The sequence below is a fragment of the Enhydra lutris genome, unplaced genomic scaffold, assembly GCF_002288905.1.
Source record: "Enhydra lutris kenyoni isolate GAN:26980312 unplaced genomic scaffold, ASM228890v2 scaffoldscaffold22, whole genome shotgun sequence".
In the NCBI taxonomy this organism is placed as follows: Eukaryota; Metazoa; Chordata; class Mammalia; order Carnivora; family Mustelidae; genus Enhydra; species Enhydra lutris.
The window spans coordinates 19,505,658-19,521,673 of record NW_019154106.1 but is presented as its reverse complement, the minus strand read 5'-3'; the positions used below and the strand labels follow the sequence as shown (position 1 = coordinate 19,521,673).

The 16,016-nt window shown below is 40.9% G+C and overlaps 1 protein-coding gene across 1 annotated transcript in view; it reads left to right on the top strand.

Annotated features, from left to right (window-relative positions):
• Positions 1-16,016, top strand: part of LOC111149694 (hydroxysteroid 17-beta dehydrogenase 12) — a 171,032-nt gene that overhangs the window by 104,354 nt on the left and 50,662 nt on the right. The window contains exon 4 of the mRNA XM_022506917.1: positions 7,461-7,568. Within this exon, the coding sequence (XP_022362625.1) occupies positions 7,461-7,568 (108 nt within the window). The remainder of the gene's footprint in view (positions 1-7,460; positions 7,569-16,016) is intronic.

Genomic DNA, 16,016 nt, shown 5'->3' with positions numbered 1-16,016 from the left:
CAACAAGTGGCTGAGTTGATAGCCACGTCCAGGGTGTCTAACTGCATCCCATGCGTTTTTGAACAAACTCTGTTTGGGTCAGCTCAGGCTGCTGTAACAAAATGTCATGGTTCACCCATCTTAAAGAACACACATTTATTTCTCACAGTTCTACAGGCTGGGAAGTCCCCGATCAGGGTTCTGGCAGATTCAGTTCCTGGTGAGGGCCCCTGTTAGATGGCTGCCTTCACACTGATGAGAAGATGGCCTGTCGTTGGTGCGTGCATGTGAGGAGAGAACTCTCTCTGTCTTCTTCTCAAGAGGACAGTAGTTCCATCAGGAGAACCTCATCCTCCTGACCTCATCAGAACCTAGTTACCTCCCCATGGTCCCACCTCCTGATACCATTGCTTGGGGGGTCGGGCTTCAACACATGAATTTGGAGGGACACAAACACTCTGCTTATTACATCATATTAATGACATCATCTTGGAATCTTTAGTAATGTTAGGAATACCTTTTGCATTTTTTCTCACCTCAGAACATAAAATTCAGATGTTTCCATTAGCAGACTTTTGTTATGTTTTGATTTTTTCCCCAAGTTTAGAAAATAAACATCCTTATTTGAAAATTTTTTCGAAGGTGACTTGCCCACCTGAACTCAGTGTTGAACTCAGGCTTTCAAAAGAAAAGAATCTATTCATGTGCTCTCAATAGAACAAATTCACATCGTATATGGTTTTTATTTATTTCAATTGTTGTTCTAGTTAAATAGCCTGTAATGAACAAAATATAATAACCTTGGCTTAAAATAAAGAAATAGTTGGTTTGGGATGGAGTCCTGGTGATAGTATTAATGGATTTTTTTTTTATTTGACTGAAAGTGGGTCTCTTCATATGAGATTAAAATGATCATAGAGTGTTTTCAAGGGCAATGAAAAAAAGAAATAGACCATTATTTGTGTAGCATCTCTGATAATTATAATTAAATGAGTCTTTAAAAATGAAGTCAGATGAATTATTCCCTTCTAGGGCACAATCACCGTTTCTCCATAGCTACACAAGGGAGGCTTTCTCTGTGGAGAGGTATCTCACCCTGAGGGGTAGGGGAGGAGGGAGATGGTAAGACCTCGGGGCCAAAAAGGAAAACAGCAAAAGGAGGGAAGTAGAGGGAATTTAGTTAGGGGACATTTTGTTCTTTGCTTTCCCCTTAAAATTAGAGAAAGTACAAAAGACTCATTGTGCTTTTTACATTTGTAAATACTCTAAAACATTTTATGTGAAAACAGAGGGGTTTTTAAAACATACAATATATTTTTATGGTTCTAAATTGCATTTAATGAATTTAGATTTTAAAAGCTAAAATTGGTAGGTGTTGAGTATAGTGCCATTTCCCCAAGAGTCGCTCCTCTCCCCTAATTATCTTTTTCAGGACTGGGGTTAGGGAGAGTGGTCCGTGACTAAAATTATCTTCAACCTTCATCTCTGTGTCCTGTGTTAAGCTCCTAGAGTACTTTATTCATGAGGCTGGATGGTTTTCTACAACTCTAAAATGTTTCCGCCTCTATGAGAATGATAGTCCAACCCATGCAGGGCAAATGGAGGGACTGAGATGTTTCTCAGTTTATCTTAATGCTTTCAAATGCCTAATAGTAAGCGCTTTATGTTTTTATGCCTCATAATGGACATCTATTACCAGCACATAGTTTTATTTCTATAGGGAAGAGTTTAAGAAGTTACTGAGAAGATGATTTTAATAAATTGGCTGTGTCAGCCTTGGTGTATTTACTCACTCAGCAGACATTTGAGTGACCTCTGTGCTATATGCCAGGCCTTGTGCTGGGTGCTGGATATACAAAGATGACAGGGAATGATCTGTGTTTGTTAGGAAATGGACTGTGGGCATAATATATTAGAGTTTACTAAGGGTATATAGAAGGTCTCTAGGAACATAGCTGAGAGAGTTAGTAGGTAGTTTTATGTTGGAGGAAATGGGAATCCTGAAAGGACAGTCCACAGGGCTGGTGACATAACTTGATTCTTAAATGATGAAATTTATAATATGGAAAAGATGGGGAAGAGTGAAATGTAGTAAGAATTTCATAATGGATAGCACCTGAAACTTAGGGGAAAAACAGATTGTTTATTTAGAACAGATGTAGGGACAAAGGAGAATTAATATTTTTTTGTTTTATTAATAGAAAAATTATTAATGATGCATGAGTTTATGTACATTAGGTCTCTTCTCTAACATTCTTAGGCCCCCTTCCCCTAGGCACCCAGAGGAAAAATGAGTCTTTCTAAGACTTACACAGTTATTCTTAGGGGAAGACTGTTAAAGTTAAGAGATGTCAATTTTTTGAGCAAAATAAAAATAATGATGGCCAGACCTAGAAGTATGTTAAACAAAAGGCTACTCTGAGTATGTTTCAGAATATTTGTAGGCATGAACCTAAAGGTGTGTAAGTTTTAATACTGAGAGGTGTTAGCAACATCTTGAGACTACTTATAAGTGCAGTCTTTTCTCTGTCCTTTCAGTACTTGACCTTGAACTAATTTATAATCCTCTGAGTAAAAATCAGCCATGTAACTGGAGGAGCAGGACATCCATGCTTGGAAGTGGTGGAATGTCTTGGGGTTGTGAGGATATTCGGTGTTACATAGCTCTCTAGTTATAAATAATATTTCTTTCTCTTATTCTACTATTGTAGTAGGGTAGCTTTCAGTGGACTAGTAGATAAAAAGGAATAATGGTATCATCCCAGCTATTTCTTAGCTGCGTTCCCTGCAAGCCAGAGCTGATTATTTGCCTCCATTTCTGGTGAGTTGGCTGCCATGAACAGCTCATACCACTCATCAGCTTTTTGCTTCTTAGGTTTTGGTCTTTGCCACTAGGTCGAGAAACAGTGGGCCAAGACCATCTCAGAATCACTTCAGTCTCCAAAAAAGGAGGAGGGCATAATTGTATTTGGCCATAATTGTAAGTAGCAGGATGCCAGCCTATTCAATTTCAAATACCAAGCATTTTGACGGTAGGAATAATCAACAGTGTTGAGTATCTTTGCAAAATGGTGTGTAACATTCTAATAACAGCATCCTTTAGTTCTTTAATTTCTTAAAGAATTTACAACCACCAGATTTTACCCTGAGACATTGAGTAAATGGAGAGCCTGGAGGGAATGCTACATTGTCATCCTTCATAAATTTAATTGAAATGTTTAATGTAACCCCAGTGAAAACAGACTAAACAAGTAAGGATAACCAATAAACTTTTGAAAGAATAATAATGAAGAAAATTGCACCACTAGAAATATTAAAATTTGTCTTAAAGCTAGAATAATTATAACCAGGGCATGATGAAAGAACAGAAAATAGGATAGTGAATAGACCATAATTTGGAATCAGAAGCTGGCAGGTACAAGCTGTCCAATGGCTTTATACTCCCACCTCGGTCAGTCATTGGATGTGGATGTCATGGGAGAGGCACGATCTGGGTCTGGGCAGCTCTCTGAAACCGAGGCAATCCCCGAAGGGCCTGGCACCTGAACGCTGTCTGCCGATGACGCTCTTGCAGCTGGGGCAACCAGAATTTCCTCGAAGGGACATTTGAGGGGCTGTGTCTTTCCATTGGAATATCCAAATTCACTGTTTATCTTTATCCTACACTTACAGTATATTTTTATTTATTTACAGCTGTCATGCCTTGTGCCTTTGTGGTGGGCAAGGATCAGAGTACTCAAAAGTAACCTCTCCAAGTCTTTGATCAAGTTCTTATTCTTCCCCATCAGTGGGTTGTTGCTGAGTGGTGTGGACTTATGGTGGTCTTAAGAGCCAGGGTTTAGGGAGGGGGTGAAGGTGGAAATGAAAGCTGTATTATGGGTATCCGCTTGTGTTCCAGGTGCTTTGATATATCCTAAAATTAGAGGATGTTCGTTCGTCTGTGTTGGCTTCTGCTGGCAGGGTCAGGTGAGGGCTGGTGGGTTATGGGAAAGGAGGAGATGCCTAGATTTATTTCCTCAGTTCCCCAAAGAAGCCAGTTACCTCCCATCTCAGCTTTTTGGAACACTCATCAGAATTCTCTCCTGATTGCCTGGACCCAGAGAGTGAAGTATGTCCTGTCCTGTTCTTCTGTACAGGTCTCACTCAACTTGGTGATGGTAGTGGGGACAGTTCACGGAATCCGTGAAGCCCAGCTACAGACCAGGTCAAGAGCATGCATATATCATAATTCTGGGAAAGGAAATGTGAGGGGAGTTTGCTATACTCTCTGGGGGAAGTTTTCCTCACTCTATAAAAGGGAAATATAACAGGTTGTCCCATTTCTGCCATTGCACATTGCCATCTGTATGGGATACTTGGAAGGGCAGTGGCCCTCATGATACCAGGATGGGGAGCCAGACTAATGGAATAAGAGAGGAGGGAGGAAAGACCCTGGATCCTTTGTGATACTGTTGAACAACTGAATAAAATAGACCCAAGCTCTTGTCTTCACAAAGCTTAATTCTGGTGGAGGCAGATAACAAACATGCATGTGTTATTAAGAAGATGGTTAAGTGCCATGGAATGAAATAAAGCCGGGGCTGGGGGGTGGGGGCAAGGGATGCATGCTAGTGGAGGAGTGGAAAGCTTCCCTGAGGAGGTAACATTTGCATCAAGACCCAACAGAAACAAGGGATGCGGAAGAGAATTGCAGGCAGAGGGAACAGTAAGTGCAAAAGCCTTGAATGTGTTTGGGGGTTATTCTGAGTTTAAAGAATTGCTCAAGGGACATCTGGGTGGCTCAGTTGTTAAGCATCAGACTCTTGATTTGGGCTTGGATCATGATCTCAAGGGTCCTGGGATTGAGCCCTGCAAAGGGCTCTGCTTTCAGCGGAGAGTCTGCTTATCCCTCTTCCTCTCCTCCTTCCCCCCACCCCCTATAACGTGTGCACATGCTCCCTCTCTCTCAAATAAATAAAATCTTTAAAAAAGAGAGAGAGAATGCTCAGGGCCTGTGTGGCTAGAGCCCGGGACAGTGAGAAGAGTAGGGAGGTGGAGGTCAGTTAAGAGCAATATTAGGCCATTGCCACAGACTGTGACTCTTACCAAAGCTGCTGGAGCTCTGAGAGTGTGTGAGGGGCTTGGGGAGGTGATCAGACAGCCCTACATTGCAGAAGCAGCAGCTCGTGCTGGAGGCAGTGGCGAAAAGGTAGAAAAGCAGTGTTAACTGGACTAGGACATGATTCAGGGTAATCCAGGAGCAAGTTCAAAATTGGATTTATTTTGAAGAGCTTGCATCAGTAGCCATTTTGCTTATCCAAATGTGAGTACAAAGAAAAGCTTACTCGTGGGTTCTTATTAAATAAAATGACATTCTTTCCAAAAGGGTCTCTGAATATGTTTAGCAGCCTATCTATACAAGACTCTACATTATAAGTACATCCCCCAAATCCTGTGAGATTTAAAAGAGTAAATCTGATTCAGGAGTTGTGAGGTGGCTTTTATTACCAGAGAGAATTTTCTTAAATGTCAGTCTATAGCACTCGTGTGGAAGCATACTTTGTTTTTCTCAAAATAAATAGATAAATTTATCTCATTTCATTCCTGAATGAAGTTTTACATTTAATAAAAGGTATCCTTCAGCCTTTTGATTTGGGTCTTTTTTTCCTTGAGAATCTGTGGCTCTAATAAGGGCAGTGTTCTCTACTTACTGGTGGTAAATCCTGGGAAGCATTTATAGTAAGACCTGTTGGATGAGCTTTTGTGAAGTGACAGCCCAGTCTGTAGCTCCCCATTACATGAACACATACAATAACTCATTTATCCTGGGATTGTAAGTGTGTCTTTTTAAGATTTTATTTATTTATCTGAGAGAGCGTGAGTGCGAGAGAGAAGGAGAGAAGGAAGAGGGCGGGACGGGGAGGGAGAGGGAGATGCAGACTCCCCACTGAGTGGGGAGCCTGACGTAGGGCCTGATCTTTGGGTGCTGGGGTCGTGACCTGAGCCAAAGGCACAGGCACCCCTAGGCGCCCCAACACCATATACGGAATTTTCTAGGTCACATATTCTCCTCTCCAGTTAATTCATGGATTCCTACCTCAGGTTAATACTTCTCACTAAGACTAAGAACCAGAACTCTTGTGAACCAGCTTGGTTGTAGGCAGAACTCCTTTTAGATCAAGAATGGTAGCATCCTATATGGAGTAACATTCCATCCTCTGAGATGAGCCAACATCGACTTTGAATGAAGAAAAATTTATTTTTTGGAAGCAGGATTTTTAAATTAATCCTTTTGAATTCTCATCAGGTTCCAAAGAGTAAACATTTTTAGCCACCTGAACTGCACTAGGTGAAGTGAGTGTGGGGTTAGTGGAGGAGAGAGGAGACTTAACATTTATGGAGTGCCTTCTGTATACCACCAGATACTATTTGAGCCTCGGATCATGGGTTGGGTAGCATTACTTTCATTTTCAGGAGAGGATGCTGAGGCTCGTGGAGGATATCTGACTATTACTCAGTTATTTAGCAAATAGATACGAAAATAAAATTGGTACCTGTGACTGGAAGACCTCACAGTTCATGCCTTCTCAAACGGGCTCACGAAAGAGCGTGAAAGTAACATTTGACATTACATCAATAAGTTGGTTTCTTCAGAGTCCCGTTTCTCAACATGTGATTTCCATTAGCTCTGTGTGTACTTCTGTCGTCCTGAGCACAGGAGAACACCGAGGTCTGTCTTCTGTCACTTTGTAGCTCTGTTCACTGTGCATTTTGTGTCGTGTTTTTAATGTGGTGACCATTAACTATTAACCAAGGCCCTAAATTCCATGATGATCATATTCATTTTATTTCCATTTTAATAAGATGGATTTTTATTTATCACTGTTTAAAACATTTTGCAACATAAACACTTCTGTCTGAAATTATGAAGTATCACTTTGCAATTAAAAATCACGAAACCAGGGGCGCCTGGGTGGCTCAGTGGGTTAAAGCCTCTGCCTTCGGCTCGGGTCATGGTCTCAGGGTCCTGAGATCGAGCTCCACATCGGGCTCTCTGCTCAGCGGGGAGCCTGCTTCCTCCTCTCTCCCTGCCTCCCTCTCTGACTACTTGTAATCTCTATCAAATAAATAAATAAAATATTTTTTAAAAAATCACGAAACCAGTGATATTTAAAGAGTATATAACATTATGGTATGAAACATGTTTTATTATTTGTACCTAAGGGTCTAAAAAGGAGTCATTATTGATTTATAGAAGGAGAACTGATTAAGGAACAGTCAGCCAGCTCCGAAACAACATTAGAGTTTTTATTGAAGAATTATTGTGTTGACTCTATATCATCTCTTAGATGATCTCATGATTGCTTAACATGATTCTGGTCTAAATTTCATATCAGACTGGGGCGGGGGGAAGAGTTTCAATAGGTAGTGTCATAAAAATGCTTTAATCTTAATTGCCATGTTATAATTTTCCTTCTCTCTATTTATGTTTTTTTTTCTAGGAGAAAAATTCAAGGTGGAAACAAGAACCATCGCTGTTGACTTTGCATCAGAAGATATTTATGATAAAATTAAAACAAGCTTGGCGGGTCTTAAAATTGGTGTTTTAGGTTTGTATCTTTGCCACATTTATAGCTTCATCTTGCACTTTCTTATTTCACTTTTACTATGACTGTATGTTTTCTTTTTAGATCTTAGGTATCCGGTCAGTAAAATGAGTAGTGAGAAGAAAATTGTGTTTTTATTACAATTGATTGTGAGATGACATTATATACATTTGGGTCTTTGTTTTTAGTTGTGTTTTAATGACTTTTTACAGTTTTGGTTATTTTCTCTGCTTTATTTTCTGTCTCTCATTCTCTTTTGTATATATGTACGTATTTTTAAAGATTTATTTATTTGAGAGATAGAGAGAGGAAGAGTGCATGCATGCATGTGCGGGAGAGGGGCCGAGGTAGAGGGAGAGAATCTCAAGCAGAACTTCCCACAGAGCTCAGAGCATTATGGAGGGCTCAGTCCTGGGACCCTGAGATCATGACCTGAGTCAAAATCAAGAGCCAGCTGCTTAACTGACTGCGTCACCCAAGTGCCCCTCTTTTGTGTGTATTTAGATATGGTTATAACATAATAATTCTTTAAGGTGGGTGATGCTGACCCTTTTTGACAGTTGAAGAAATGAAGGCTAAGGGAAGTGTTTCTCAGCTTTCTGTTCGTTAACTACCCTCCTCTTATCCAAGGAGGCTTTTTCAACATTATTTTCCCCTCATCTTCCCTCTCACGAAATTTTTATTTTTAAGATTTTATTTATTTATTTGACACAGAGAGAGAGAGATCACAAGTAGGCAGAGAGGCAGGCAGAGGGGGGGGGGTGAAGCAGGCTCCCCGCCGAGCAGAGAGCCTGACTCGGTGCTTGATCCCAGGACCCTGGGTTCATGACCCGAGCCGAAGAGAGAGGCCTTAACCACTGAGCCACCCAGGCGCCGCCCCCCCCCCCGCCCCCGTCATAAAATTTTAACACCACAGGTACACTGTATGTCTTGTTTCTGTACTATATGTATCTCTGTGCTTTAACAGACAAAGCATAAGATCTCACACTGCCCACCCCGAACCAGTTTTTGTACTTTGGCAATGAGCTCACCAAAGCTGTGAACACGTGGCTGAGAGACTTGTCTAAGGTCTCATGAGAACTGAGTGATACAGTGGGGATTCTGTTTGTTTTTCCTAAGTCTGCTATTCCCTTTTGTTACACCTCAGCCATGTTTCTGTTTCTTTCATTATGAAAAACCAGTGCTTTTGCTGAGGTGGGACAAGTGTTGGAAATTATTACAGAAAAGATTCACCAGATTTTAAGGGGAAGTGGGGGCTTTGGAAAGTTACCCACCATTTTTTGAGTCCTTTCCAGAAAGAAACAGCATCTAGTTTGGAAAAAAGTTGCTTCTTCGCTAAATCTCTTTATCCCACTGGCTAAATTGGTGTTAACCTGGTAATTTGCCATCGTTTTCTTTTGAGGGGTTATCAAAGGAGGAAAAAAAAAAGAGAAAATATTTTTTTAAAAAAGTTTCCTAACATTTCTTTAGTCAAGACCTAACCTCCATTCTTCATTCTATAAAAGAATGGTCTTTTATGTAATTTCTGCCTAAGGCAAGAAAAGAAACGAGTTAAACGCACGTAGCCTACCTCCGTAACCTTGGACCTGCAGCTCCTCCTGACTTTGACACACTATCTGCTTCCGCTCCTGCCTGGTCTGTTTCACATAGCCCAGTGCCCTTCCTACCCACACTGCTACTTTCCCGCTTCTGGGAGAGCCCGTGGCAAAAGGTGAATGGAGACACGGGTTTGATTTTTGCCTCTGTATCTACATGTTCTTCTCAAAATACATGTATTCCTGGACTCTTTTCCAAGTTCCTCTTCTTTAGCCTAGTTCTGGCTGGGCTAGAGTAACATCTATAAAGCTCTTGACTTCTTAAAACTTCCTCATCAGTAGCAGCTGTAACTTACTAGTAAGGATAGATACTGCCATAGCCCATCCTCACCCCTTTCAAACTAGTCATGTGATGACTGGGGGATGAAGGCTGGCTTATGCATGGAGGTAGTTTGAGGATCCCTAAGGAGAAGAAACGAGACTTATCTTGAACTTGTAATCTTGGAGAATGATTTTCTTTCAGAAATAGCTCATGATTGTTATAAGCTTTGCATAACTTTTAGCTTCTTTTCACTGGGTAACTTTGAAACTGTGGATACTCTGGGACTGTGACATTGAAGATGGAAAATGTCAGGCATCTTTTTCCCAGAGGGCTGGAGGATTATAAAAGGCATTCTTCAGCTGGTCTTTCCCAACTCAACATGTAGAAAGTTTACCGTGTGAGCTTAGGCACAGTAGATATCTGTCAAGGATGAGAGTACAGGGCACATGGTTCCCAAGCACTTTTTCCCCACTTCTAGAATCCTAGGACTCGTATCAGCACATCCACGCTGCATTGAGACTTGAAGACTGATGTTTTCCAGCCCTCATGTGCAAGTGGAACCATTGTTTCGTAATTCAGCTCCTTAGTAAATTGTAACCTGTGAGCTAGCAGTTTGTACCCTCTTTACTCACTCACTCATTCATTCATTCACTCATCCATTCATGAAAAAACTAGAGACACAGCAATGAACAGGAAAGTGCCTGACCTCATGTAGTATGATGTCTAATAGGAAAGACAACACTTCTGAGAAGGGCAGGGCAGGGTGTAATAAGAATGTAAAGGAAAGAGGGGATTGATACGGGGTAAGTGATGGTGACATGGCCCAGTCACTGGGGTAGGAGAAAGGGGGAGTCCAGAAGTATTTAGGATGTAAATGAAGTAGAACTTCACAAGAGATTGCGAGTGGGATGAAGGAGAAGAGAGAAGTCATGGGCAACTTTGAGGTTTCTGGCTTGAGAACCTAGTTAATGGGGCCATTTACTAAAATGGGGACTCCTGGAACAATCTTTTTCGGAATGAGGATCATTTAAATTTGGGGTTCCTCCAGAATGTCCAAGTGGGGTTGTTAAGTTGGTAGTGGGTATATGGATCTAGGTTTTATTTATGTATTATAGGGATCTCTCTCTCTCTCTCTCTCTTTTTTAAGTTCATTTATTTTTAATTATTTCTGCACCCACTGTGGGGCTCAGACTCACAACCCTAAGGGCAAGAGTCACATGCTCTACCAGCTGAGCCAGCTAGGTGCCCTGGATCTAGGTTTTAGTAGAGCTTTTAATTTTTTTTTTTTTTTAAGATTTTATTTATTTATTTGTCAGAGAGAGAGAGAGCGAGAGCGAGCACATGCAGACAGAGTGGCAGGCAGAGACAGAGAGAAACAGGCTCCCCGCCGAGCAAGGAGCCCGATGTGGGACTCGATCCCAGGATGCTGGGATCATGACCTGATTCGAAGGTAGCCACTTAACCAACTGAGCCACCCAGGCGTCCCTTAGTAGAGCTTTTAATAGGAGAGAGAGTTTGGAGAGTATCATCGAAGCATCGAGACTGGAGATCATCCAAGGGGAATTTAGAGAAAACTGAGGACAGAGCTCTTTTAGTTCCCTTCCTTGTCATCAAAGGCTGCCTAGAATATATAGCATGAAGGAGGGATAGTTTTTTGCACAAGTTCAACACTGTCTGATTGAAATATAGTACAGCATGAGCCATGTGTGTAATTTGAACTTCTCTAGTAGCCACGTTTTTCAAAATAAATAATAACAGATAATTTTAATAATGTATTTTATTTTAACCTGCTGTATCTAAAATATCACTTTAGCATGTAATCCATATAAAATTATTTTTTTTAAATTTGCATTATAGAGGTCCTGGAAGGAGAAGCATATAAAAATTTATTAAAATACTTTGCATTCATTTTCTCATACTAAGTCTTCTAATCTAACATGTATTGTACGCTGATAGCGTATCTCAATTCAGATTGGCCACATTTTAAGTGTTCAGTAGCCATATGTGCCCGGTGAGCGACATCTTCACTCTAGGTCACATGGGCTGTCTTCTCATTCTCAATTTGTGTAGGAAAACCGTAATTTCTACATTTTTCTTATGCTTTAACCTGGTTTTCAGCCAGGAGCAGTTTTGCACTGTCTGGTCATGTCCAGAGACATTTCTAGCTGTCACTAATTGAGGGAGTGGGTAAAGATCAGGGGTGCTGTAAACACCCTGCAATGTATGGGGCAGACCCCACCCCCCAGCAAAGCCTCAGCCTGAAATCTCAATAGTGCTGAAGTTGAGAGACCCTGCATTCAAGTTTTACTATAATCAAACTGTTCTGATTGAATACTGATATTCTCTCTCTCTCTCTCTCTCTCTCTCTCACACACACACACACACACACATGCACAACTTTGTTTTAAATTTCTGTTTGGTGACAAATCAATAATAAAAATAGTTGTAGGGAGGCCTGGGTGGCTCAGCTGTTAAGTGTCTGCCTTCGGCTCGGGTCCTGATCCCAAGGTCCTGGGATCGAGCCCTTCATTGGGCTCTCTGCTCAGTCAAGAGCCTACTTCTCCCGCTCCCTCTGCTGCTCCCCCTGCTTGTGCTCTCTCTCTCTCTCTCTCTCACTGTCTCTCTCTCCATATCAAATAAATAAATAAATAAAATCTTTTTAAAAAAATTGTAACTAATGTTTATATGATCCTTTTGAGTCTGTAGTTCTGTTTTCACATACGTTGCCTTATTAACTGGCTGTATGCTTACTTCTCTTCCTACTCTACCACAACTGTCTCCTTACTCATAAGGTGTACATAATTATTGACAATTATTAGCAGATACACTTATATTGCATCATAATTTTAATTTGTTAAGGTTTTTGAGGGGTCTATTAAAGACACCTTAAATGTAAATATAAACACATTTATGAGCTTCGTTTTATCACCAGGTCATATTTGAGCTCTAATCTTACAGTTCCTTCTCTAGTGTGGACATAACACTATAGAACTTGTCTGGGAGGGTGTGTCTAATGTCTTTTTCTTAGGATTCCCCGGGTATATAGCTCCTCTACCTTCCTTCTCCTCCTCAGCCAGATCCTACATCCCTCCATCTCTGTCTCGTAAGGGGGAAATAATATTTCCATTTAATGCCAGTCTCACTTTTCTAACATTTCCTAAAATAATAAACACGTAGTTTGATTCCTAGTAAACCCTTGCAATCTATATGAAGGCATAGGAAGGTTTTTTTCCTACTGAGTATTAATGAAACCAGTAATGATAAAAGGAAAACTAGGTCACCAAGCCGTACTCTGAATAACATTAATCACCGAAGTATATAGTCAGTGCTTAATAAAATTAGTATTGTCAGAATTACAAAGGAAAATACTAAAGCCCTTTGTCATGAAAGAAACATCAAGTTTTCAGTAAGATAAGTGGAGAGAAAATGGCTTTGCATTGTCTGAATTTATACAGAAAGGTCACAGGAACTTGATTAAGACCATAAATGCTAAAGGTGGAGAAGTTGGATTCTTGACTCTGTTAGTAAAATAAGTAAGCATCTGCTGTCTTCTTTCAGGCAAATGCCAAGAAACAGATTTGAGAAAGCTTAGAAAACTTGAACCATTTAGAGAAAATGACATCAATACTGCTTTGAGTAAGCAAACAATAGGTTAACAAAATGCGATTGCTGTGATGTTGACTTGATTCCTTCGGAGAGAGTCTCCTGGGTGCTCCAAATGCGTTTGGAGGACTTTGCACAATGCATTGCAGGAGGCGTAGTTTACCAAGGCCGAAAGAGTAGCCTTGGATTTGAAGTATGCCACAAACAATACTTTGTCAAGTTCCCCTAGTATGACTTTTTTAACCTTTAAAAAGTGACATTCTTTATTCTAGAAGAAAAATAAAAAGGTCCTCTTGGAAAAAATAGTTATTTAGTTTGTGATTCATTAAAAAAAATCAATTATTGCTTTATTCAAACTCTTCATGCATCCTAGACCCAGAATTTCCACGGGGAATGGATAAAGCATACTGTCCTGCTTGTGTCCGTTGCAAAATCAAGAGGATCCGTTGATATGGGCTGATGTGATGCTGGGCTGCCTTTAGCGGATTCAGAACTGTCTGTTACCTAGTGACTTTTTTCTATCGGAACACAGTGCCATAATTTTATTAAGAGGCATCATTTTTAAAAAAGATTTTATTTATTTGAGAGAGAGGGAGCATAAGTAGGGAGCATGGCAGGGTGGGGGGAGAGCAGAGGAAGAGGGACAAGCCACCTCCCTGCTGAGCAGGGATCTGGACATGGGGCTCCATCCGAAGGACCCCAGGATCATAACCTGAGCCGAAGCAGACATTTAACTGACCAAGCCACCCCGGTGCCCCAAGAGGCATCATTTTAATAGTATAGTATTAACAAAAGTTTAGACATAGTATAGATAATAACAATAGTATAGATAATAAAGTTGTATGGATCTAACATAGTATATATAATAAGAGTCAGTTCATTGTAAAAAAGTGATCGATCGTAAAAGCTGGACTAGAATTTACTATTCTCTTTCTTCCCATGCCCTTTGTAAGTGAGTACTTGCTCCACTTACATATTTGATAGATTATTTTTTTTTATTAGTGTCCTTCCTTTTTCCTTGGCTAAATGCATTTTTTTTTTTTTTTTAAACATTTAGAATCCAGAGATCTCTTCCTTATAGTTCAGTCCCCAGCATATCAAAGGAAGTGGTGTAGGTGTAGGCTGAGGAGACAGAGCCAAGGGGGTGCAGGAACCAGGTTGAGGAAGACTCTCCTGGGCTCTCCGGGAAGGAAGGAAATTGTTAGGAGTGGTGCAGCTTCCTGGTCCCAGCTGATGAAGGAAGTTACAGGTAGAAGAGTTTTGCTTCTTCAGAGGGCTTACAAATTTATAAAGCTACTTATTACCTCCTTGCTCTCCTCAGGAACTTTACTAATTAGAAATTAGCTCTCATGGACACCTGGGTGGCTCAGTCCATTGAGGGCCTGACTCTTGATTTTGGCTCAGGTCATGATCCTCAGGATTATGAGATCAAGCCCCAGAGTCTGCTTAAGATTCTCTCTCTCTTTAGCTCTGCCCCACACCCCCAACTCCGGCTCTCACAAACATGCTTTCTCTCTCTCTTTTAAAAAAAAAAAAAAAAAAGCTTTAAGTTTGCTTTTTAAATGTCTCTGAAGCAGGCTCCTGGGTCTTTCATTTGGTTAAATGTCTCCCTTTGGCTCAGGTCATGATCCTGGGGTCCTCGGATTGAGTCCTGAATTGGGCACCCTGCTCAGCAAGGAGTCTACTTCTCTCTCTCCCTCTGATCCTCCCCCCTGCTTATGCTCTCACTCTCTGTCTCTCAAATAATGGATAAAATATCTTTAAAAAAAAAAAAAGATAAAATGTCTCAGAAAGGGCCAGTGACATCTTCATTTACATCTTATTGGTATTATTACATTCGGTTTATTACTGGTTTACTTGCTGAATCAGTCCTGTGGAGGAAATGACTATTGTAGTTGGTGAAAGATGTGGAAAATCATTTTGAAATGGAAAAGGAGAGACTTGAAGAGGAAACTGTCATGGTAAGCTGGTGGTCAGTGGGGTGCAGAGAAAGGGAGAAAGAATAGAAGGACAAAATAAAGTTAGTTAAGAGAGCACCAAAGATAAATTTTATGTGTTCAGAAATACAACCCACCTTTCCCCCTACCACTGCACCCATATAGCTCAGGTATAAAATGGCTCAGGCTCAATGGTAGTGAGGTCTACAGGAAAGGCTCGCAGGAGTGTGATGGGATGATAGTTTGCAGACAGGGTGGAACTTCTTATACCAGGATATGATTTTTGTGCCCTCTAGGGGTTTAAGACACATCCAAAACATCCCTTTTGTAATGCAATCATATTTTGTCCCTAACCACCTAGAGTTAGTATGGACTCCACAGGTTCAATGGCACAGTCCCCAGTAAGAGTGCCCCTACCTACTTCAGACACCTACAGCAAGTTCAGCAGTCCCCAGGCCACCTGTACTTCTGATCAGCTGGCTACCAATTTGGGGGTTCCCATGGCCCCTTCAGGTTTGATAATTTGCTAGAACATCTTCTAGAACTTGGGAAAGCACTATACTCACTTACAGTTTAACTATGAGGGATAGGAAGTAATATTAGCTAAATATAGAGACACACAGGGCAAGTTCGGAAAGAGTTCTGAACTCTGTGCTTGGTGGAGTTAGGATACATCACCCTCCTTGCACACTGATTGATGTTTACCAACCAAGAAACTCAAGAGTTTTTATTGGGGTTTCATTACATAGACATGATTAATTGAATCACTGGCTCTGTGATTGAACTTAGTTTCCAGTCCCCCTCCCTTTTCACAGGTTGGTCTGGCTCAAAGCCTTAACCTTCTATTCACACAGTTGGTCTTTTGGGTGACCAAAACCCATCTTGATTCATCTCGTTAACATAAACTCAAGTGTGGTCCAGAGGCCCACCATGAATAACAACGGAACCCCTGTCATCCTGGAAATCGCAAGGGTTTAGAACCACCCCAGGGATCCAAGACAAATACTTCACACCTTTTGTTTCCTATTTGTTAATAGATTCATGTGCCAGTTCA